At 50.2% G+C, this 23,763-nt stretch overlaps 7 protein-coding genes across 7 annotated transcripts; 3 read left to right on the top strand and 4 right to left on the bottom strand.

Annotated features, from left to right (window-relative positions):
* Positions 1–419: 419 nt before the first annotated feature.
* On the bottom strand, positions 420–1,181 carry EURHEDRAFT_30129 (uncharacterized protein). The gene is made up of 2 exons (XM_040778271.1): positions 642–1,181; positions 420–491 (listed from the first exon to the last, which is right to left on the bottom strand). The coding sequence occupies exons 1-2, from the start codon at positions 1,043–1,045 to the stop codon at positions 482–484; spliced, it is 414 nt and encodes a 137-aa protein (XP_040643491.1). The 5' UTR covers positions 1,046–1,181; the 3' UTR covers positions 420–481.
* A 79-nt stretch (positions 1,182–1,260) lies between these two features.
* Positions 1,261–4,691, top strand: EURHEDRAFT_30339 (SAPS-domain-containing protein). The gene is made up of 4 exons (XM_040778280.1): positions 1,261–2,130; positions 2,204–3,457; positions 3,523–4,553; positions 4,624–4,691. Exons 1-3 carry the CDS (start codon positions 1,474–1,476, stop codon positions 4,252–4,254), a joined length of 2,643 nt encoding a protein of 880 aa, XP_040643490.1. The 5' UTR covers positions 1,261–1,473; the 3' UTR covers positions 4,255–4,553; positions 4,624–4,691.
* A 2,292-nt stretch (positions 4,692–6,983) lies between these two features.
* EURHEDRAFT_491069 (SET domain protein) lies at positions 6,984–9,402 on the top strand (the record flags this gene model as incomplete). Its single annotated transcript, XM_040785638.1, has 4 exons — positions 6,984–7,100; positions 7,229–7,789; positions 7,843–8,099; positions 8,153–9,402. The coding sequence occupies exons 1-4, from the start codon at positions 7,063–7,065 to the stop codon at positions 9,400–9,402; spliced, it is 2,106 nt and encodes a 701-aa protein (XP_040643489.1). The 5' UTR covers positions 6,984–7,062.
* Positions 9,403–9,604: 202 nt separating this feature from the next.
* EURHEDRAFT_407798 (NADH-quinone oxidoreductase subunit NuoF) lies at positions 9,605–11,658 on the top strand. The gene is made up of 3 exons (XM_040780666.1): positions 9,605–9,940; positions 10,060–10,131; positions 10,195–11,658. The coding sequence occupies exons 1-3, from the start codon at positions 9,680–9,682 to the stop codon at positions 11,353–11,355; spliced, it is 1,494 nt and encodes a 497-aa protein (XP_040643488.1). The 5' UTR covers positions 9,605–9,679; the 3' UTR covers positions 11,356–11,658.
* Positions 11,659–11,870: 212 nt separating this feature from the next.
* EURHEDRAFT_469489 (putative MFS transporter) lies at positions 11,871–13,889 on the bottom strand. Its single transcript, XM_040785287.1, has 3 exons — positions 13,834–13,889; positions 12,596–13,751; positions 11,871–12,548 (listed from the first exon to the last, which is right to left on the bottom strand). Exons 2-3 carry the CDS (start codon positions 13,741–13,743, stop codon positions 11,963–11,965), a joined length of 1,734 nt encoding a protein of 577 aa, XP_040643487.1. The 5' UTR covers positions 13,744–13,751; positions 13,834–13,889; the 3' UTR covers positions 11,871–11,962.
* Positions 13,890–14,362: 473 nt separating this feature from the next.
* EURHEDRAFT_373708 (nucleoporin family protein) lies at positions 14,363–21,279 on the bottom strand (the record flags this gene model as incomplete). Its single annotated transcript, XM_040778563.1, has 6 exons — positions 14,363–14,476; positions 14,534–16,207; positions 16,256–16,489; positions 16,639–20,486; positions 20,777–20,881; positions 21,189–21,279. 6 exons carry the CDS (start codon positions 21,277–21,279, stop codon positions 14,363–14,365), a joined length of 6,066 nt encoding a protein of 2,021 aa, XP_040643486.1.
* A 582-nt stretch (positions 21,280–21,861) lies between these two features.
* EURHEDRAFT_469482 (cytochrome P450) lies at positions 21,862–23,740 on the bottom strand. Its single transcript, XM_040785286.1, has one exon. It carries the CDS (start codon positions 23,512–23,514, stop codon positions 21,955–21,957), a length of 1,560 nt encoding a protein of 519 aa, XP_040643485.1. The 5' UTR covers positions 23,515–23,740; the 3' UTR covers positions 21,862–21,954.
* Positions 23,741–23,763: the final 23 nt, after the last annotated feature.

Raw genomic sequence — 23,763 nt, 5'->3', positions numbered from 1 at the left:
TAATGCACAACATTACGCAGGCGCAAAGGCTCGAAGTTATGCTCGAGAATATGATATTCAGAGAAGGAAAAGTGTACACATTTGATGCACGAACCACGTCTTGTCGACGCTGAATAGAATGACCAACGGTTGATCGGGTTACATAGCAAAGGAAAGTGATTCCATATAATAGCAAATCCCTTCAAAGCATTGGTAGATGGCAAATTATCAAAGTTTAGCACAGGCTTTGTGCTTGACCTCCGGGTGCTCAATTTATATTCGTAACTCCAAGGTACCGCAGCTTGATACAGAATCTGGAGCTAGTAACTGTGCGATGTATCCTCCTGGAGTCGAAGGAATAGAACGTGGAAAAGCATAGGTTTTGAGAGTTATAGGGTTGGAGAGATGTATAAGACTGGAACTGAAGTGTGGTGGGTAAGGGAGTATACCGGGAGGAGAATTCGGTATCCTGTACGAAGCACCGATAAGCCAGTTCAAAATGTCAAGTTGGTCTGTATTTGAGAAAATATGATTCGAATCAACTTTTATCCCATTTTTTGTACACCTGTTTCGCAATTCCTAGTCATCTGACCTGAAACATCGCTCGAACAGCAGCATCCCCCCACCGCGCAGATTCGGGTAGTGATCGGAAATCGACGTACTCGTACAGATTGAGAACTCGACCTCCCTCTTGCATGATAACAAGAACAACAATCACAAAAATAATACATAATACATAATCATCCCTGTGCGAATCCTCGTGGCTTCTTTCCAAGGCGGATCTGGCCGCGCGCGTATCAGTGTGTGGTGGGTGCATTCGTGCATTCCGGTGGTCTCGAGGGTCTTTTTGGGTTCCGCTGTCGGTCTGTTCTCCCCCCCATTCAGGCCTGGACATTCCCCTCTTCTTTTCTCCTTCCTCTTCTCTCTCTCCTTCACGACTCTTCCTCGATTTCCATTCGCGACTCAAAAAAAATTCTATACGAGTATCTGTATTTTTTTTCTTTTCTTTTGTTCCGCCATTCCCTAGAGGGTATCGAAGGTATGTGCGTCCGGCTGTCATCATCATTATCCCCAGATCTCTCCCTGATCTGTGCCTCGTTTAACCTCCCCTCTTGGCTACCGCATTCCCTCGTGCTCGCTACATTCCAGCGTCATTGTTGCGCGTAATGCTCTCGATGGAATCAATCGGATTGCTAACTCTTGCTTGCGTATCAGCGCTTGGCCGTTTCGATCCCGATTTCTTTTCCGCTTACGATCCCCCATCTTCCCTCTTCTTCAATTATAACCACGAGCTGGATTCATTCCCTTTTTCGATTACATGAGGATTTAGAACCGGGTACCTTTTTTTCGCCTTGTACCATATAGACCTCTGTTACGATATCCCTCCGGAGACGAGGAAAGCGATAAACGCCAACAAAAGTCCTTGCGATACCCCGTTTTTCTTTTTATTTCCGTCGCATTTCTGCTCTTCCGTCCTAATTATATAATTCCAACATGTTTTGGCGGTTTGGTGGATACGCTGGTATCTCCACCATCGATGCCCTGCTCGATAAGCCGGATGCGTCCCTGGAAGAACTCTTGGACGAGTCAGAGGTGATACAGGAGTTGAACCAAAATAATAACAAGCTCATCGAGTATTTACGAGAGGATAATGTCTTGAAACGGCTTATGGATTATGTGATCGCACCGAGTCTGGTGAACGACGACGATGACGCGGACGAACTTAACGACATTAACGCCGGCGAGGAGGGAAAAGAGAAGACGACCGATCCGCTCAAGGAGGCATTAGATCCGGAGGACTTGGAAAGGGCGGAGAACAACCGTCTTAGACATGCATATGTTGCATGTGAGCTTCTCTCGACGCCGACATGGTCGATAATCGAATCCATTATGCTGAATCAGGAACACCTGCGGGGTTTCTGGAACTTCCTGAGGAGGCCTCCGTCTTTGGATCCCCTCCAAGCAAGTTATTTCACGAAGGTTAACGAGACTATGTTCGATCGGAAGACGGAGGATATGCTGGAATTCTTCAAATCCCTCGATGGGATTCTGCCTGCGATTCTCCAGCATATTGACAATCCGATGGTCATGGATTTGTTGCTAAAGATCATCAGTTTAGAAAAGACTGAAGGTGGCCAGGGTATTGTGGACGTGAGTCTCAAATTTACATGGGGAGATTAATAGTGAGGCCAGAAACTGACTCTCACCGATTCCGTTTTCATAGTGGCTGAGAGCTCAAGGCTTGATTCCGACTCTCCTCTCTTTTCTCTCCCCCGAGTACCCCACAACCGTTCAAACCTCTTCTGGTGACTTCATTAAGGCCATTATCACCATTTCCGCCAACGCAATTCAAAACGACGATTCGTGTATCGGTCCCAACAGCTTGACGAGGGAATTAGTATCCGCGCCATGCGTGGAGAGCTTGATAAACTCGATGCTGCAAGGTGGAAATCCTCTAACGGTGGGGGTGGGAATAATCATTGAGGTTATTCGGAAGAACAACTCTGATTATGATCCGCCTGGTATCAACGCCCCCGGTACAGTACCGACAACATACGATCCAATCTATCTCGGTACGCTGCTTCGAATATTTGGACAGCACATTCCGGACTTCATGGCATTGCTCAACAGCTCAAAACATACCGTCAGCGAGGGTGGACAGGTAAAGAGGGTTGAGAGAGTAGATCTCACTTCTCCATGGGGCGCCAAGGTCGAACCGCTGGGCTTTGACCGATTTAAAACCTGTGAATTGATGGCCGAATTACTGCATTGCAGCAACATGGGTCTTTTGAACCAACCTGGAAGTGAGCACTACATTCGGGAGAGGGATCTCGAGCGCGAACGGCTGGTTCGGGAAGGCGCTTTCAACGTGCATGGAGAAGGGTTCTCCAGTGTTGATTTTAACGATTCCTCCGATTTTGTTAACGGGTCATCGGTTCTTGGCTCGGGGTCGCCAGAGGATGTGAAGACACTCGAAGTCACGAATGCTGGTGAAGAGGAGGGATTTGAAGACGTCTCTGCACCAAGCGTTCTCATAAATAAGGAGCAAGATGCTGGGAAGAAAGACCTGGCATCCTCAGAGGCAGCTGGCCCAATGTCGCCCACTGCATCTGACCTAACTGAGCAATTGGGTGAAATTAAGCTTGAAGGCGAAGGCTCGAAAGAAGCTACCGCTGAGGATCCACCACCAGCTAAGTCGGAGACTCAGGAGCCAACGAAACAAGAGCCAGCTTCTGCGCCAATGTCTTCGAATCCGGAAGACGTCCCGGCTCCTCTATTTGCTTCTAAGCAACAAGAAGGGCCTTCAACTACTGGCGAGACTGAGACGCCTACTGAAAAGGATCAGGCTCAGCAGGATGAGAGTGCCCTGACTCTGAAACTTCATCCATTTGCTCAAGCTGATATAAACGGCCAACCTGTTGTTGGTGATTACCTCAAAATCATGTTTGTGGAGCATAAGGTGGTGCCGACAATTCTGGTATGTATACATGCATTTATACTGCAGCACAACCAAACAAAAAATAGCTGACTTTGATGTTACAGGGCTTCTTTTTCCGCTTTCCTTGGAACAACTTCCTTCACAATGTGGTTTACGATGTTGTTCAGCAAGTATTCAACGGGCACATGGACCGTGGATACAACCGGGTACTGGCCATTGATGTTTTCGAGACTGGACGGATCTCGCAACAAATCTACGAAGGTCAAAAGCGGAATGATCAAGTGCAGCAAGCTAAGCGGATCCGACTTGGCTACATGGGTCACTTGACTCTCATCGCAGAAGAAGTCGTCAAGTTCACCGAGCGACACCCACCTGAATTACTCTCTCCCGCAGTCATGGAATACGTGCTAAATCCCGACTGGATCGATTATGTTGAGCAAACCTTGTCTGAAACAAGGGAGCGTGATAACGCTATTCTTGGTGGTGTACGGCCGGACATGACTATTGGGCAACGTCAGTCCATGCTCGGCCAAGGCCAAAGTTTCAGTGGCTCCTCGGCCCTTGCTGAAGCCGGCTTGAATGGTGGAGTTAATGTGTCCGACTTCCAAGGCTTCGATATGAGCCAGGGAGGCGTCTCTGGTGGGGCCTTTGGTCTGGGAGGCGGCAGTGGCAGTGGCGGCCATTCTCTTCTGAGTGGCTTCGGAAGTTCGAGCGACGAAGACGAAGACATGGAGGACCAAGATGACCGGAATGCTAGCCATGAATCCGCTGAGGGCGGAGGCGAAAACGTGGGTAACTATTATTCCTTTTCTGACGTTGATATGCGTGATTCGTGACAGTCCTGCATCTGAGCATACCCTTTTGTTTGTTTTCTGACACCCCCCTCCTTTATATGTATATTTCATTTTGAGGACTAGGAGGGTTTGCATGATGGATACAGGAATGATGGAGGTCTCTGAAAGGACCATATACATAGGGCGTTTTATTAGCAGCGCTTTGCATTCATATATGAGGCCATTCAGAACCTTCTTCATTTACCTGAAATCATGATATATTCTCTTTGGTTCTCAGCCACTCAATAACCCTCTGGGTTTCTCTTAGCATTGACCTGCCATACCATTTGAACATCATCGAGGCACGAATGCTTTTCCATTTTACGGTTGCTTCTTCGTTTTTTACCATTCTAGAACTGACTCTCATTACAGTCATCTGAAAACTCCACAAGTCAGCCTATTCCTATTCTCCCTCCGCCTCCGGCACCTCTAAGCACAGGTCCTTCTCGTGCTCGACGACAACTCGCTGCTCGACTGGCGGCTCAGAAGCAGCAAGCAACAGAAAATGCTGAGAACGAAGGAGAAGAGAATAGGTCGAACGATAACGATAATGAGAACACGGACTCTCAATGGCCGAGCAACCCATTTGTGATTGCGGGGCTAGAAAATGACGGCAATAATGATGACGAAGGCGCAGCATTCCCATCAGAAGATTTTAAAGACGAGCCTTTCGCATCGCCCACTTTCCCAGATGCCCGGTTTAGTCCTCCTGACTCCTTCTCGACCAATTCATCTTATGATGAACGGCTCGAAGGTGCACGACGTAACGACCGCGCACCTCTCGAGGTCGACGATGACGATGACGAAATGGGCGAAATGGTGGGGCCCTCTGTAGGATCCACGATGATGGATTCAGACGACGATGATGAAGCCATCATTGATGAGTCAATGGGGTATCCGAATCGATACCAGGACTTCAGGCGATCACGCATTGGGGCCTCACCCGTTGGCGATGATGACGGGCAGAATGACAGTAGTGATGGCGAGGATGAAGGGTTAGTCGAGATCCTGGTACCAGGACGAAAAAACTCGACGGCTTCCCAAACCTAGACTTTTATGCTTGTTATTACTGTCTTTACTTCGGTGGTATATGTGCTATCATGATATGACTTGTACACTAAACGCACACTACGTTGTAAATATTTCATCCTCTGTGATGCGATGGCATTTGCATGCTTGGGTTCGATGAAAATGATTGATTGTTATTGGGTCCATTTATTCAGATCTGGGATGGCATATGTAAGTTCTATGTTGGATGACATCTGGATGGCACCACGGCAACTATAGTTTTTATTTCGATGTTCAATTCCCGAAGAGTCTACGCATTCCATTTAGTTTTATTTAACCCCTCTGGAATCGCTAGGGGCGAGTTGCTCTAGACCACTAGGTTGCCATATCCTATATCAAAGCCATATAGCATTGCGTATCAATCCTAATGTATGTGCGTCTCTCGGCTCCGGTGCTGGACAAACCCTAATTGACAAGATAGGAATCAGTCGAGTGCTAGAGTCAGAAATGCAGCCAACACATAAAAATTGATATGCATCCTACCATCGCCAACTGTTCTCATTATTTTCTTTTGCCAATACGAAAAAATATGCAGGGACATGGGGCCCCAGCTAGACTAAATGAAACTCCTAGTTCTGTCCGTTATTTATGACACCTGGATGCCTATCTGTAATCTCGTTGATTACTGCATGAGATGCCCAACTTGACTCATGGAAGCAAACCATCTAGGATACTGAGAGTGAGCCTTGTCTCTCTACTGCTGATGGGTTATATTGCTGACTTAATGCAGGTTGGATATCCGCATGCAAAGAGGATAACATTTCTTCATACCTTGCTTTTGTAATAAATTTGGTTTTTTGTTTTTTGATATCATCATTGCGTTGCTTCCTCGGGCCCTCTTAGGATGCTTTAGTCTGCGAAAGATTAAAAATGATTTCACTAGCGGACTCATACTGTTGCCTCCAGCATTTATCTGTAATATGAGAGCATACATGATTGTTAGTAGATAATTGGCCCTTTTTAAGCCGAGATTCCAACCCCTCTTCCTCTTCCTCCTCTAAAGTGTCCGAGAAAATCTTATGTTTAGTTATGATGAAGTAGATGGCCGATCCAAATGCAAAAAAAAAAAAAAAAAAAAAAAAAAAATTCAATCAATCAATCAACACACACTCATCTCGTTGTCATTCCGAGGCATGTACGACCCTGACTCACCTCTTACAAGCCCGTCCAGTATAATTCCTCCATCGTGGCTGGACTTGAGCGTTCCCTGGAAATCCGCAAGCAAAAGGTCGAGATTCTCGATCAAGTAAGAAGTTCCGAAGGGCTATGTCGCAGTGACATGCCTCTTGTGGGTGTGTGCGATTGCCTCAGCCGCTTGTTTACAATTTTTGGTCGAGGCCTATGTAGTAGTATAACTCTTCTTGGGTGATAGCAATGCGTCAAACTCGAAAGAACTGAATTCGCATCGATCGCCTGCCATAAGCTCATCGTATGGTAAACTAAGCGCAAAAAAAGACGGACGGATATACATCGTTATGCGCAATTAAATGAATCCAAATAGGCATATGCTTCCAATTAAAGCTGAATATAAGGAATAGAGAATCATTTCACGCCGAAGTAAATGAATTAATGTCTACTCATAGTACTCCAGTAGAAAAAACTTCAGAAAAAAAGTGGGACGCCGCATTCATCATTGATCGGATCTTTCTGCTGCCCCTCCATCACTTCAACGACCCTTTCAGGTCTCAGCAGTGAAAAAAGTCTGATTTAAGCTTTTAAAGACTCAATAATCATCAATTGAGTATGGCAGGTGAAACAAAACCCATGCCGGGCTCGTTGCAGTAAGTTGTTTGTTTCCCCGCTATTTCATCGGAATCGGTTTATAAACTCGGGATAAACTAGAGAGTTGATGGATGATCATTATTGCAATTATATTGACAGTTTATGTTCCAAGCTAATCTAATCCTAGACCCAACGAAAATCCCCTAGAAGCATATACCGCGCTTCTTCAATGGATGGCCCAACAAGACGGTCACCTCCACGAGAGCATTCAATTAGCTAGAGATGACGCTCGAGGAGTCCACCTCCAAGTCCGAAAGGATTGGCAAGACCGTGTCCCCAAGGAGACTCGCATCATTAAGACTCCCCTCACGTCTACCATGTCCTACTTCAATACTATTGACTACCAGCCCGCCGGAGATGGTGATGCGTCCACTTTCTCCGCACATGGTGTGCATTTCCCGAGGGAGTTTGTGGATGCCGTTGGACCCGAGGAAGCGTCTGTATTCTTTCTGATGGGCCAGTATCTGCTTGGTGCAGAGGGGTATTGGGCTCCATATATTCGGACGCTGCCGCAGCCGGGTTCCTTGACGACGCCGTTGTACTACGAGGGGGATGACCTGAAGTGGTTGAATGGGACGAGTTTGTTGGGGGCAAGGCAGCAGAAGATGGCGTTGTTTATGGATAAGTATGAGCATGGTGTGGGGGAGTTACGAAAGGTGGGCTTTGAGAATGTGGAGCGGTATACATGGTAAGTGATCGTGCATTTGCTAAAAAATTGTTTAAAAGACTTATTGTTTGAAGGAATCTGTATCTTTGGGCCTCGACTATTTTTGTGTCCCGTGCATTCTCGTCCAAGGTGCTGTCGGAGGCAATTCCCGAAGAGATCCTGACTGAGGAAGTGTCGGTCCTTTTGCCCTTCATTGATATTCTGAACCATCGTCCTCTGGCCAAGGTCGAATGGCGTGCTGGCGACAATGATGTTTTCTTTTTGACTCTGGAAGATGTGAGTGCTGGTGAAGAGATCGCAAATAACTATGGACCACGGAACAATGAGCAGTGTGAGTGCTCTCACTATGGACTACTTCATGTATGTCTGGATTAACGGCTGCAGTGATGGTGAACTACGGCTTCTGCTTGAGCAATAACCCGTGCGACTATCGCATTGTCAGTCTACGAGCTCCACCAGGGAGCCCGTTGTATGAAGCCAAACTTGCGCAACGACAGATGTATCCGGAAGTAGCAAAGGAAACAGACGACCCATACTACGTCTTCAACATCTTCTACCCTCTGCTTGCCCCTGATACGCCTATGGAGCATTCAATCTTCTCGCCTGCGCTTTTCAACGCCGTCTCCATCCTAGCCGCAAATGACCGGGAGCTCGAGTCGATTGAGATCTCCGAGCAGGGCATCCGGATTCCTAATCAATATGGAACCTCGCGCACGATTCTCGCAGCACTAAGCCAGATCGTCATCGAGTTGATTACGCATGTGGTCAAGCTAAGAACTTCTGCAGGAGACTTGGAAGAACCGAAGAACATCAAGCAAACTCACGGGAATATCTACCGTGATAGCCAGATCATGATCTCCGAGACTGCTTTGATCATCGCTGCATGGACCCTTAACCGGGCGCAACAGCATGGCTACACTGGAACCTGGGAACAGACCAAGAATATCCTCGTTGCCCATATGGCTCGTGTGCCTGCAGGCAGATTCCCCAAAGAAATTGTGTCTCGCATCCGTGTGAGAATCTTGGAACGCCCGTCAATTCTTACAGCCAACGGGGAGCTTTTTACCCTCAACGACTTGTACAACACCCTCCCAGACAAGATGCGGCAACCGTGCACATCTTCCCTTCAAACCATTTTGACAACTACGGAACGGGCAATTCCCATGCTGAGAGGCAGCGGCGAGTCATCTCCCTTCGTCTTCCCAATCTTTGTCTGCTTTATCACAGCGGTCTATCGCGCGGCCCCCGACACATCGGAACTTCCCCCACGTCTGGCAAAATGGGCCCGCTTCCTTCTCGAAAAATATCCCCCGCCTCCTGATGACGTCGCTTGGATGCTCGAGGACGAAGACGATGAACAATTGGCCAGCCTGTTTGACGAAGAGGTGCTCGAGACAATGAGGTCTCGGAATCAGGCGGTGTTCGATGATTTGGCTGTGTTTACCGGGGACTGGAAGGGCGATAGCTGGTGGCTTTCTTCCAATTGGATCCGATGGGCGTGGATGTTGGTCGAGCAGGAGTCCGTTCAAGCGCCCGATGACCCGTTGCAGATGTTGTCCGCGGGGGGCTCGGGACAAGTGATGCTGTCGACGGTGTCGTATCTTTACATTCCGCAGGATGAGTCTGGACAGTAGAGACTCTAATGTAGTTGTTTAAATAAGTGATGAAATAGAAATGCCAAAGAATAATCAATATTGTATCGTCGAATCACAGCCGTTGCGTTGTTCATGCAAGTGAGATTATTCAGCAACACGTGACCCATGGCCAATCAACAACCGTCCAAAAGCGGATATTCAGCAAGCGCAAACTGAGGCTCCAACGGCAGACCATCGCCAACCTCAACCTCTTGTCCTCCCTCCTCCACCTCTCCCCGCGCAAGCCATTGGGCGTGTCACATATTCCTCCTCCAATATGATATCTCGAGCGGCGGCTCCTTCGTCTTCCTCCCTCACCAACCTCTCCTCCCGCTCCGTCCGAGCCCAGGGCGCCGCAGTTCGTTCCTTCGCGACCGTCCAGGAGAACGCTCCCCCGGTACATCGTCATGGCGGTCTGAAGGACCAGGATCGGATATTCACAAACCTTTACGGACACCATGGGGCGGATCTGAAGTCTGCGATGAAGTATGGAGATTGGTATAAGACTAAGGATATGATTTTAAAGGGACATGACTGGGTAAGCAGATCCCTCTGCCCGACAGTGCATTTGAAGACATTGAGGACCATTCGGGGACAATGGATGAAAGGGAATAGCATGTGCTAATATTTTTTTTTTTTTTTTTTTTGTGTCTGCAGCTTATTGGAGAACTCAAGGCCTCCGGTCTTCGTGGTCGTGGTGGTGCCGGTTTCCCGTCGGGTCTGAAATACGTAAGTGGTGGAGTAGATTCTTGGTCTGAGGAAAAACATTCTAACTATATATGTATGTCATAGTCTTTCATGAACTTCAAGGACTGGGACAAGGACCCTAGACCCCGTTACCTTGTTGTCAACGCTGATGAGGGTGAGCCCGGAACGTGCAAGGACCGTGAGATTATGCGGAAAGACCCCCAGAAGCTTATTGAAGGCTGTCTGGTCGTCGGACGTGCCATGAACGCCAACGCTGCCTACATTTACATCCGTGGTGAATTCTACCATGAAGCCACTGTCCTCCAGCGCGCCATTAACGAGGCCTACCAGGCTGGTCTGATCGGAAAGAACGCTTGTGGCTCCGGCTACGACTTCGACGTTTACATCCACCGTGGAATGGGTGCCTATATCTGTGGTGAAGAGACTTCGCTCATCGAGTCCATTGAAGGCAAGGCCGGCAAGCCCCGCTTGAAGCCTCCGTTCCCCGCAGCCGTCGGTGTTTTCGGATGCCCCAGTACCGTCACCAACGTCGAGACCGTTGCCGTCGCTCCCACTATCATGCGCCGTGGACCTAGCTGGTTTTCATCGTTTGGCCGTGAGCGTAACGCTGGTACCAAGCTTTTCTGTATCTCCGGCAATGTTAACAACCCCTGTACCGTCGAGGAGGAGATGTCCATCCCTCTGCGTGAGCTTATCGAAAAGCACTGCGGCGGTGTACGTGGTGGCTGGGACAACCTGCTTGCCGTCATCCCCGGTGGATCGTCGACTCCCGTAATCCCCAAGACCGTCTGTGATGACCAGCTCATGGACTTCGATGCCTTGAAGGACTCCCAGACTGGTCTGGGTACCGCCGCCGTTGTTGTCATGGACAAGAGCACTGACATTGTCCGCGCTATCGGTCGTCTGTCGAGCTTCTACAAGCACGAGTCTTGCGGTCAGTGCACGCCCTGCCGTGAGGGAAGCAAGTGGACTCTGCAGATGATGCAGCGTCTCGAGTCTGGCAAGGCCAAGGAGCGTGAGATCGACATGCTCCAGGAGTTGACCAAGCAGGTCGAGGGTCACACCATCTGTGCCCTTGGTGAGGCCTTTGCCTGGCCCATCCAGGGTCTCATCCGTCACTTCCGTCCCCAAATCGAGGCTAGAATCCAGGAGTACCAGAAGGAGCTTAATGGTGCTCAGCCTTATGCTGGTGGCTGGCACCCTAACACCAGGGCTGAGGGCAAGTTGGTTTCTCCTGGCATGTAAAATATCTTTTCTCCTTGTATTGAATGGAAGAAGAAAAAAAAGATGAAGAGCATTCTTATAAAGATAAAGTGATGTGTTGATCGTGTATGAGCAAGATTGGCGTGTTTTGCCTTTTACATTTACTTTTATTCATTGTCCGTTTATGTTTGTTCATGTACAGTCAGTTCTATGGTAGCAATTATATTTCCCTTTGTTAACTTTGGTGTGTTGTCACGAGTAGATTTACCTATGTCCTACGGGGATAATCGAGAGACTATATAAGAAACGGGCCATAGGGTTATTATGGATACAGAAAAAACCTGCGCCAGGCCTGATAATACCAATGCCATTTAGAGTCACAACCTTGCCCCGTCCAAGCCCATCATCCCTTAGAGCCTCAACCCCAGCGTTAGCTGCAGCCTCGCAACCTGAACTCGGAACGCAAAGGGAAAGTCCAAGCACTTTGAAAACTTTCTGGTAAATTGATCATTAGTGTCTATAAACATCCAAATCATCAAATAACGTATCATCATTAAGCCATCCAAAACATAACACCCTTCTACGAATTACCAGTGCCAGAAACAGTCCCATTTTGCTGCTGTTCCTGTCCCCCCTCCTGGCCCTTCATTTATTCCTCCTGCTTCTTCTCCTCTTCCTTCCTCTCTTTCTCCTCCTTCCTCTCCATCTTCACATGCCTCTGCTCCCGCCACTCCATCCCATACTTCCCTTCCAACAACACAAACCCCAGCCCAACTGCCATAACTAGCCCCAGAAACGTAAAGCACCATCCCCCACCCATTCCTCTAAGCATCTGATCAATTAACGCCGCTCCCACAGCTCCCAACCAGCACCTAACCAGATTATTTGCTGCAGACGCAGTGGCAGACCGATCCGGGAACAGATCCACTATCAAAGTGTTGAGTGTGTTAAGCGCAGCAACAAAGCAGAACCCGATGATGAACTGGAGGATAAGAGGCGCCACGAGCGGTGCACGCTTTTGTAGAACCCAACCATAGGGGAGGTAAGTGAGGATACCAACCGACATTAACGGAAAGAAGGTCTGGAGGCGGGTCTTTTCGATGGGGAAAGTGCGGATGTCATCACCTTTTTTGCGGTCGATGGAAAAGCCCAGGCGGGTTGCTGTACGGCGGTAGTTCCAATCGAGGAGTCTGCCGTTGAGGATGGCGGCAAGACAGGCGCTAATTCCGAGGGGACTGTCTCTGTTAGCGTTGAAAGTGTTTGGAGAGGGAAGGGGACTCACAGAAAACACAAACCAATCTGAAGATCATTGAACCCATATATTTTTGTGAAAATATTGGGTGTGCTGGTCAACAGCGCAATATTCGCGAACATCACTGTCCCAATAAATGAGATGATAATCAACGCATCTTTCTCCAGCAGAATCGCAAACGTTTCCAACGGATTCGGGAACCTAAGTTTCCTAGTATGACTCGCACTGTTGCTCAGCGCCAGCTGCTGTGCTTCATGTTCCTCTCGCTCTTCACTCGACATTTTCTTCACTCGACGACGTTCAGCAAGGTACTGGATCAATGACATCCTCCACCACTCTTTCGGGGGTACGCTGCCGTTCCCGACGATCCTGCGCGCGGTTTCTGGCATCGTGATGGTGAAGACGACTAGATATCCACCACTGATAATCACCAAAAACCAGAATACGCTGCGCCAGCCGAGAAACTTTGCCAGGATACCTCCGATAACAGGGCCTAGGGCTGGTGCTACCATGACACCTGCCGCCATGGGGCCAACGAACCGGCCTCGTTCAGATGGGGTAGCAATATCTGACACAACACCGTATCCAAATGACACTGTACCACTACTTCCCGCACTCTGAAGGCAACGCAGTACAAGTAGTGCTGCAAAGCTATCCTGCACTGCTAGACCTATATTCGCCGCGGTGTAGATGACAAACGCCAGTATGTAGGCCGGCCGTCGACCACCTGAATCCGCAAACGTACCCATAAAACTCGGTGCCAGGCCCTGTAGAATCATGTATGTCGTCACCGTAAGATTAACGAGAGCCGTGGTCAGATGGTAGTTGCGGACAAGGGTTGGCATGACAGGGTAATAGATCTGGCCGGACAGAGGCGAGAAAAAGGAAGCCATGGAGATCATTGTGATAATAAAGCGTTTCTCATTCTTGGTAAAGGCTGAATGAACTGGTCCTTGTTCATCTGCTGGCTGTGCTTCGAGGGTTGAGGGGTCTTTGCCTGCCTGGCCGCCATCACATTTGCCATTATTGTCATTTCCACGGTGGTCCTGGCTCGATCCGCCATCGTTTTTGCATTCGATGACATCTGGGGTGGTGTCCTTGGCTGTGTGAGAGGTAGATAGCGAGGTCATTGTACTCTCTGACTCTTTACGCCTTTCGTTCTCCATCGTTGCTCCCATTAGCGTATCTGGAGGGGAAACACCGTCAGTCAGGAAGGGCAAGACTAAGGGAACACGGAAACCTAGACGAAGTCAAGGATATCCACCTACCGTAACCTCCGAGAATAGACGATTCGAGGCGTTGTCCGGCAAGATGACTCTTAGACCAGGCGAATAGAAGCGTTGGAGATGAAGACGAACGCTAAACGCTGAATATCAGTGATGCAACGCAGGAAAAGAAGAGAATAGGATTCTGTGATGCGTAAGAAAAGAAGCGTTTTCACATGCTGTGTAATGCGAAGATGGCTCTGTATACATACGCTTCCCGGTACCGGCATGACTCTTTAAGGAAGGTGCCAATGAGAAATTTCCCGGTACCGGGATGGGGAGCCTGGACAGGCAGTGGGGATCTAGACGCGAGCAGTGGATGATGGGAGGGTGAGATCATGTTAGTATTCAATTATCATTGTCTATCTAGACCTAAAGCACCAGAAAGGAAAAACAAAATCATATCGATTACACACAAGTCATCGTCGCTCGCCCTAATACACAAGAAGTAATAAGCAAACATTTTCATAATACAAATGTCTTCTCTATTCCCATCTTCCTCCTGTCTTTATTTTTTGTAGAATTTTCCTTTCTAATAGCCACCGGCCATGATCATGCTGTAATACCGACGACTCATGTCTGCGGTTTGCATAACGCGAGCATCGCCAGTAAGTGGCAGGCTGAGAACGGAAGACAATTCGACAGCCTGAAACTCGTCAGTAACATTATCATAAAAGCTGGTTTCCAGGGGAAAGGCACTCACATTCGCATCCTCCTGGGCAGTCCACACGGCAACAGCACGGCTCATCTCCTTGAATGCAACCCGTTCTTCTAATCCCTCAACACTCGATCCCTTTCCAACCTTCTCACCCATCGTAATCAACGCATTCACCAGACGGTTCAACCGAGCTGGATCACGCTTTCCACCCTTGGCTGTGGCAATACGCAGGAAGTCTTCGTAAACACCACCACCACTAGCCCATCCTCTGACCTTACGTTCCGGTCCATCGCCAAAGCCAGAAATCAAGGCCTCCAGCGTCGCGTAATCACCTTCAATGACCGCAGTAGGACCTACGATACGACAGAAAGTCGCGTGTGCATCGTTCCAGTTCTTGCCGCGAATCAGACAATCGACTTCCCGAGCAGCGTCGCCGGCGTCACGAGCACACAATGCCTTGGCAACCCAAATCCAAGCCTCAGGGATCTGCAGCTCATTGGAGAGGTACTGCCAGGCAGCATCTAGAGAACCATCTGCTGTAACAGGTTCAGGGAGTTGCGGGGCGAATCGTGCGAGCGTTTCCTTGATGGTACGCTCGCGGTCAGATGGCCGAGAAAGGTGCAGAAGGACAAAAATGGCGTTCTCTAATTGACCGCCGACGCTAAGTTCCCACGCGTAGTCCCAGACCAACTGATCTGCTCGAGTAGTGTTGGCTTTGAAATGTTGGTTCTGCCCCACTGCGGCTGTGAGCAGTTGGTACAGCTGGAATGACAGGCGGTTGGACAACCGGTCTCCCGAGACAGACTCGGGCAGGAGAACAGCGGGGAATTCGAGTGCAGCAAGACTGTCACCCTTTGTAGTGCCAGTGAGTACAGAGTAGACCTTGATTAGAACCCAGAGCGGAGATTCTCGACCAAGCGAATCAGACGTTGTGTGGATCACTCCGGCATCATCGAAATAAGAGGGGCACGGGTGAGCAGGCTCGCCCCCGACGCTCAATTCGTCAAGGAATTTGGACACAGCAACCTCGAGGGGCTCATCATCAGTGATGGAGTACCAAAGACGGAGACCAAACGCCTGGAACCAATCCAGTTCAAACCGCTCGGTAACCGTAAACGTAGAAGCACGGTCCTCCAGAGCACCGTTCGATTTACCCTCGCTGCGAAGAGCATTACCAGCAAGCAGCTCGTAAAGCGCACGGACAGGCTCACTCATCTCCGAGTACACGTTGTGCTGGCGCCACATGTCAACCTGTTGAGCCATATCCGCACGAGTCGTAGGATCACGGCCGATCTGCGCAACCAAGGTGGCCAGGCGGAGATTCTGACTCGCCATCAGAACCTTGCAAGCCTCGTCAATTCTGTGCGCGCTCAGCAAATACACAGCACGCTCCTCCGGCGAAGAAGCACGTTCCAAATCACGCACAAGCTTCTGGCTAACAAGTCCTTCCCACAAGCGGCTAAGTCGATCTTTCTTAATGCGGGCCACATACTTGGACCGAAGTTGAACGGGGACTGTTGCAGAGAGGTCATCCTCGATGTCGTCGTTGAACAGAACGTTGGCCAGTTGCCAGACAAGTCGCTCGCTATCGGATTGTGCCGAGACGGAGGAAATTTGGGTGAAGCGTCGGAAATCAGCCTGAGGTAGACGGGCAAAGGGAATACCATCAACACGATTGATAGTTGACTGCTGCTTTTGTGCGTCAAGCATTTCACTAGACTGTGTACTGTCAGCGGTGAACTATAGCCAAAGTGCTAATAGACTTACCTCTGGAGCCTTGTTGTAGGCCAAGACAATGATGTCTCTGTTCTCGCTAGTAATGGGGATTCCCTGCTCCCATCGTTCATCCTCAGCCTGAGTATCCTTCATCTCGTTCTTGACCGTAATAAGGGAATCCATCGGACCCCACCGCGGCTTGAATGAGTGATGGAAGGCAATATCGTCGCGACTCAGCTCGTTCGATTCACCAGCAAAGGTCTTTGGTTGCTTGTGATAAGGCCACTAAAAGAAAGAAGAACAGTTTAGCTTATGATTCAACTATCTGAAGTGTATATAATGTCATCCAACTTAAATACATCATATTGTTACAGCAACGTGCAAAGATAACAAATCGCAAATGAAACGAAAGAAAAAAGAGGGGGGAATCAAACCTCAACACCAGTATGTTGTACATTGTGAACCTTCAGAGGAGACTGAGTTTGTTGCTTTCGTGGCTGCTGGAACAAAGAATTCATCAAATCAATGCTGGTCGCAAATCCCTTCGATTGGACCTCCGCGGTTGACTTCTTGGTGGGAGTAGTGTCGTGCAATGGTCGGTCATTGAAAGCATTTCCTTGAATCTCACGGAGTGCATCACGATTCTGCTTCCTAGGGCTGATTGTTCGTTGCAGCTGCTCAGCCCAATCACCACTCAGATCAAGACGAGCCTTGGCCGGCGTGTTCCAAGGCTTAAGCGAGGGCTGGTTCTCCATGTAGCTGTCGGTGCTTGGAGAAACCTGGCGCTCCACGGTGGGACGAAGGCTCGGAAAGGCGCCCGCCATGTCCATTTCCTGATCCTCATCCAATTCAACTTCTGATTCGCCAGGCTGCTGGCTCACGGTGGCATCTTCTTCATAGCCTCCTTCTTGCTCAGTTGTTGAACCCGTGGAGCTTTCCCCTAAAAAAGAACCCTCTTCTTCGCCATCGGCCGATTGTTGTTCTTCCTCCACCTCCATCTCCTGAACGCCGAACGCTCCGGGAACCATCCTACGCTTCTTGAAATCGAATGTGTCATCGTCGACCCCGGCCACGGAACCAACAAACGAGTCATCAGTAGAGAAGGTGGATGTCACTGTTTGATCGAAATTGACGGTTGTCGGAGCCTTCGGAGTCGGAGTGTCAGGAGCCGCACTACTAACAGTGCTTTGGTTGAGGCCCTCACCTGCTTCTTCTTCATCCTCGCTATCATAATCGAGGCCATAGGTAGTGTAGTGAGGCACCCGGAAAACCCATGTTCCAGTCTCTGTCTCGTAGTCAACGAAGTCGGCATTCACGACCTTCTTCAAACGGTCAATGTGCCTCTCGAAGAGGGGGCCACTAGTCACGGGAGACGGCGATTTCCTGTCACGGCCACGAGGCCAGGAGTTCTCAATCCGGAGAGTCGACGGGACATTAAGACCTTTGCCCATCGGGGGCTTGATAGCCTCATCAGGGTACACCGTGATCTTTCTCACGTTAATCTCCACAAGACCTCCAAAAATTTGGTCAAGGTCGACGGTTGTTAAGTCAACGGGTTCATCGAAGATCACTTGACCACAGCGTTGGCGTCCGACAATGAGACCCACAAAGCTCTTCAGCTGCTCACGGGGCAATTTGCTGAGCTCAGCACGAGAAGGCTTCATCCAGTAATCACCGGGTTTAGGGTCTGCACCGGGGGTAAATGGAAGTCTGGTCTCACCATTCGTCGTGACGGATTGCTCTGCATCCTCTGGGACGGCAGGGAGTTCTTTGGCAGATTCTGCGCCATCAAACGACGACTTGCAACTGCTGATTCCGTTCGTGCTGCCACTCTTGCGGACGGAGCGCAGGAAACCAAGCTCCTCGGGAGTCGGCTCTGCGCTTTCAACCTCCGCCGCAACCAGCTGACCGTCAGAACCATCGGGGGTCTTGGAGACTGCAGAATCGAAACTAACTCTCTTCTTGCCCTTGTCGGTTGGTTGGGCGGAATCCTCACCATTGGTAATGGGGGTAGGCGACGTGCTAGTGGGGCGAGCGAAGAGGTCGTTTCTCAAGCTGCGGTCAATGGTAAGTCGCTTAAGACCACCACTGGAGAGACGGTTGGTGCCAGAGGAAAGAGCACCAGGAGACAAGACGCTGTCCGTATCGGGGTCAAAGCTCTTGCGCAGGTTGGTAGTGGAGAAGCTCTTGCTGAAGCTGCGGTTGAAGCCACCGCCATTGAGACTTCCGCGCATGCTACTACCGCCAATCAGGCTGCCTCCAAGACCGTTCGGTGTGTTCGTGAAACTAGAGGGCGACCCGTAAGTGGAATAGGAGAAACCATATCCTCGCTTTGGCGGCGTGGCAAGACGTGTTGAAGCACTTGGAGTGATCTTGTGAACAGGCAGAGGGGTTCGTTGCTTTTGCTTCATAGAGGAGGACAAAGGTGTGGCCAGGGGACCGGGGCTTGGGGCGCTTGGCCCAGGCAGGCCAGAGAAGATTGATTGGTTCCCGTAGGGGTTGCCATCGAAAAGGGAAGCCTGCAAACTACCTGGCGCTGGTTGCTGCGGCTGCGGTTGTTGAGATTGCTGGGAGCCACCAAACAGACTGCTCCCCAATCCTCCCGTCTGGGGCTGCTGGCTCTGGGTATTACCAAACAACGAAGTGCCAGTACCCTGGGGGGCTGTGGTCTGGCCACCGCCGCCGAACAAGGAACTGCCCGTGCCGGTGTTACCAAACAGACTTGGCTTCTGTTGTTGCTGTTGGTTCTGGGCAGCACCACCACCAAACAAACTGCTAGTTCCAGTTGGCTGGGTTTGGGTGCTACCAAAGCCCCCGCCCCCGAATGGGCTAGCGCCGGTACCCGTGCCCGTAGTCGACGAGCCGAAGAGGCCCGGCTTCTGTTGTTGTTGTTGTTGGGCGCCGCCCCCAAAAAGGCCGCCTCCAGTTCCAGTTTGCTGAGTTCCACCTCCGAAAAGCGAACTACCGGTATTTTGCTGTTGGTTTTGTTGGTTGTTCTGCCCAAAGAGGGATGAACCTGTCGTACCACCAGCGGCTCCTCCGAAGAGACCACCGCCACCGGTGGATGGTTGCTGTTGAGTGCCCGTGCCGAAGCCACCAGCACCACCGCCAAACAACCCTCCCTTGTTCTGAGTCTGATTCTGACCGCCAAAACCGCCGCCGCCGCCAAAGGCACTGGTCCCAGTCTGCTGGGTGCCGCCAAATGGCGAGGCTGTAGCCGGAGTGCCTCCAAACGGGCTGGCTGAAGTAGTTTGCTGGTTACCGAAGCCGAATCCAGTTCCAGTGCCAGTGCCAGTTCCAGTGGCTCCAGTGGCCCCGGCGCCAAATAACGGCTTACTTTGTTGTTGCTGTTGGTTGTTATTGCCAAACAGCGAGCTGCCAGTGCCGGTGCCGGTGCCGAAGCCGCCGGTACCAGCTCCTGCGGTGCTTCCGAAACCACCAGTAGTAGAAGTGTTGTTGCCAAACATGCTTGGCTGGGAAGTTCCGGTAGTGGTGCCTCCTCCAAACAGAGACGTTGCGGGCTTTTGTTGTTGGCCGCCGAACAGGGAACTGCCCGTATTTCCAAAGCCACCGGCGGTCTGGGTCTGGGTACCAAATGCAGGAGCGCTGGTACCAGTGCCGAATGGCGAGGCAGCGGTGTTGCCAAAGCCTCCTGTGGGTTGTGTGGGTTGCGTGGGCTGTACGCCAAAGCCGGATCCTCCAAACGCAGAAGTACCGAAAGCACCGGCTTGACCACTTCCATTTCCGAATCGACGGCCACCGTTATAATCACCCAATCGCAATTCCTCAAAGGAATACTTGTTGTAGGGTTGCATGAACGAAATGCTTTGGTAGTGGTTGGTCACGTTGGAACTGTTGTCCTTCTCGGTGAAAGGGCTGAATGGGGTGCTGGCAGTACCATCGGATGGAGGAACGGGTTGGTTGAAGGCAGTTCCTGTTCCACCACCAAAACCACCAGTGGCGCCCCCTGCTGCTGCTCCAAACCCACCGCCGCCTGTGCCAAATCCGTTTGTTCCGGTACCAAAGCCTCCGCCGGTCTTGTTACCAAATAGCCCACCACCTGAACTTCCGAGCCCACCACCGGAGCTGCCGAAACCACCGCCAGTGTTGCTCGATCCGAAGCCACCGCCGCTGCCACCAAACCCAGCACCTCCAGTGGTAGAGGTACCACTGCCAAAGAGGCCTCCACCGGACGAGGTTCCCGTGCCCGTGCCCGTGCCGAAGCCACTAGTGCGATTTTGGCTTCCGAATAGTGAGTTGGATTGATTTTGCGCACCAAATCCTGCAGAGAAATGACATGTCAGTATCGGAGATGTGCAATGTTTGCTACTTCAAAAATGAAAATAAAGAAAAGCGGATCCTTGGACACAGATCCCCGGTGGTTTATCCAGTCGTTCTGTTGGTCATGATGTAGGGATTCCAAAATCCAGAAAATTTTGGAGATGTCAGCTTCTCCGGAAGGACATCGAGTATGGAGATAGCAATCGTAAGGCGCCACTCAGAGAGTCCATGCCACAAAAATCCGTCGAAAGAGTCGTTAAGCTCATGAGGGTGTAGTCAGAAAGCACATACCACCACCGGAACCGAAGCTACTGGAGGTATTCCCAAAAAGGCCACCGCCGGTGCTACCAGTAGTACCGCCACCACCAAACGGAGACGATGTGGATGATCCAAAGCCTAGATAACGGGGATGATGCGGTCAGAGACTGTCATGAACCTTATTTTCTTGTTTATTTTTGAATGTCGTTATGTCGCTCTGTGTTGCTCTGTGTCGAAGGAATTCCATTCCGCGCTTTAAGGATGTAAATCGTTGTCTTTTGCTGTAACTGTTGGAGCGGCGGCTGCGGACTGTGGCGGATGCGACATCAAGGAGCACCAGCGTATATTTTGGACGTGTCTCAAGGAGCGCGCAAATAGGAAGAAAACAGAGGGGGCAAAATGGGAAGTGAATGGATGGGGTCACGCAGCAAGTGAAGAAACCTACCTCCACCGGTACTCGTTCCTCCGAATCCTGAGCCCGTGCCAAAGCCGGAGCTCTGGTTATTCTGACCGAATCCTCCGAATCCGAAAGACATGTTTGCTTCGTCGTGGTTGTTCGTTCAGATTATGGATTCATCCGTTCGCAGGTTCGAGAGAACGCGGCGCGATATTAAATGAAGTAGTACTAATAAGAGATACGCAAGGATTTGAAGAATAAAAGTAGAAGATAAGTCTGCGAAAGAAAACCGAGAGGATAGAGGTGTCGTCAGAGATTGAAGCTGTACAAGTCGAGATGACGCGCAAAAACTTCAGTTCTGTTTTTTCAGTCCCCTTCCCCTTTCGCACTCAGATAAAGAGCAACGCAGGCTGACTCAAAGCGATATCAGAATGCGCCGATGCGAAAGAGAAATAACCAGAGCTGCTGGTTAGTAGAAAAGAGAAAACGTTGCCGCAACGAAGACGCGAACGCCGCCAGAAGGGGAAGATGTGGAAGAGAGAGAAGAGACGCTCGCGGGAGTCGGGCAGAGAAACAGCCGCGGGTGGCGGAACAGACCAAAAGTGCAGCCACAGATGTATGGGTCACGTGGTTTTTTGCCGCTACAGCAACTAACTGTTTATGGAAACTGAAGTAGAACTAGCTAGAATTATGGAAAGAATTGAAAATGAATCGGAAAAACCTCGAGTGCTTGTATATATGCGACTATGTCTTGTCAGGCCTCTCCTCTCCACGGATTCCTCTGCTCCGTTTCCGGGGAAGCCTACGGAGTTTATCACACGCTCTGCCTCTGCCTTTTCCAAATCTTCAATGGCATCGGTCCCGGGTTCAAATTAGTTGTCTCCGGAACAGGAGGATCCCACTCAGGGCCCGGCAAAGCAAACTCGAATCGATGCACCAATGACGCCAAAAGTACAGTCTGCTCAAGATAGCTAATATTCCGACCAATGCACCCCCTCGCCCCAGTGCTAAACGGGATGAAATACGGCTGCAGGGTTTTCCCAGCTTCACCAAGCCAGCGCTCTGGTCTGTAGGCATTATGGTCTTTGAAGATGGATTCGTTGTGGTGAGTCACGTATGCTGACATGCTGACTGAGGTGTCGCCAGGGATATAATCGCCTAAGATGGTTGTGCCTCTTGGAGGTGTTCGACGGGGAAGCGCGAAGATTACCGGTGGCAGCATGCGGAGGCTTTCATCCAAACAAGCGCGGAGGTACGGAAGGTGCTTAACTTTGGCATAGGGCGCAACAACTTCATCTTCGTCGAGGACGGCGTCAACCTCAGCACGAAGCTTCTCCATGCACTGCGGGTTCTTCAACAGAAAGAACATGACATTCCGTAGCGAGATGGCAGTGGTATCAGATCCAGCGTTCATCATGATGCTGATTTCAGCCAGAATCTCGCCCCATTCCAGGTTATGTGGTTTGCCATCCTTATCCTCCATCATGGCGGCGAAGAAATCACCCAGCTTCTCTCCAGCTAGGTGTCGCTTGAGTCGAGTTGTTCCAAGATTGAGGATGATCCCATTCCAGTCGTCGCTCAACTTCCACAGACGACGGTAAGTCGAGGAGGCCAATTTGCTGATTGGAGCCAGGGTTTGGTACCAGTCATAAGCCCAGACCAAGTTATACGTAACACGACCAGCAGCGGACTGACACTCCCGGAAAGAAACATGCTTGACATTCCCATCTCGAGTCTCCGATTTCACTAAATCCGACCCTTGATCCAGAAACCGTAAATCCTCACTCAACCCAATACTCGCAATCGCGGCGATGGTATATAAATTCGTCCACATCCGATAATCGACCCTCAGATCCTCCTCCTTCGGCAATCCCCCAGGAGGCAGCGGGTCCGTACACCTCTCATCAAAAGCCCTGGCCAACCTCTTCGTCACATCACCCACTTTATATTCCCACTCCTCAAGATTCTTCAGCGCATACGCACCAGCCAAAACTTTTCTCTTCCGCGCATGCTGACCCTTATCTACCACATCCGCGAGATGAGCATGCGTCCCTCCCGTTTCTGAATAAAACCGGTCCTTGATGCATGTGGTACCGTGGCCGTAGATGTCTTTGATTGCACGCGGATCACCGTAGGAGAGCGAGTTCGGTCCGACACGTAGGACGGAGTGGCTCTTGTGCGCTTCGTAGAGATTCCTGGAACGGAAGCTTTTGTGGGCTTCGTAGATGTAGGGGAGGTCGGATATGCCGGACAATTTGTAAAAGTTGGGATATCTGCGAAGACCTTTGGGATCGCGGTAGTATGTGGCTATTGGGATCATCACATAGGAGGTGAAGAGGTATAGAAATAGGGCTGCTAGGATTTCGACGTACATGGTGGACTTACGCCTGTGTTCGATAAACAAGGTGAGCAAAGAAATTGTGGCATGTTGTAATCTCGTCTAGATATCTACTGGTCTATATATATTCCACAAAACAGCTGGCTTAGGTATCTTTGACATGGTGTCTGCTGGATATCTGTTGGGATACTTTCAACAGCAGATACAGAATCGGCGAACGGTTACCATAAAAGGAATGCCATCGGCGATTCTCGTCCCAAATGGAATTTGGAGATGTCTGACACA

Source organism: Aspergillus ruber (assembly GCF_000600275.1).
Source record: "Aspergillus ruber CBS 135680 unplaced genomic scaffold scaffold00001, whole genome shotgun sequence".
Classification (NCBI taxonomy): Eukaryota; Fungi; Ascomycota; class Eurotiomycetes; order Eurotiales; family Aspergillaceae; genus Aspergillus; species Aspergillus ruber.
Note: the sequence above shows the minus strand (reverse complement) of the source record. Positions and strands in the feature narration are given on the sequence as shown.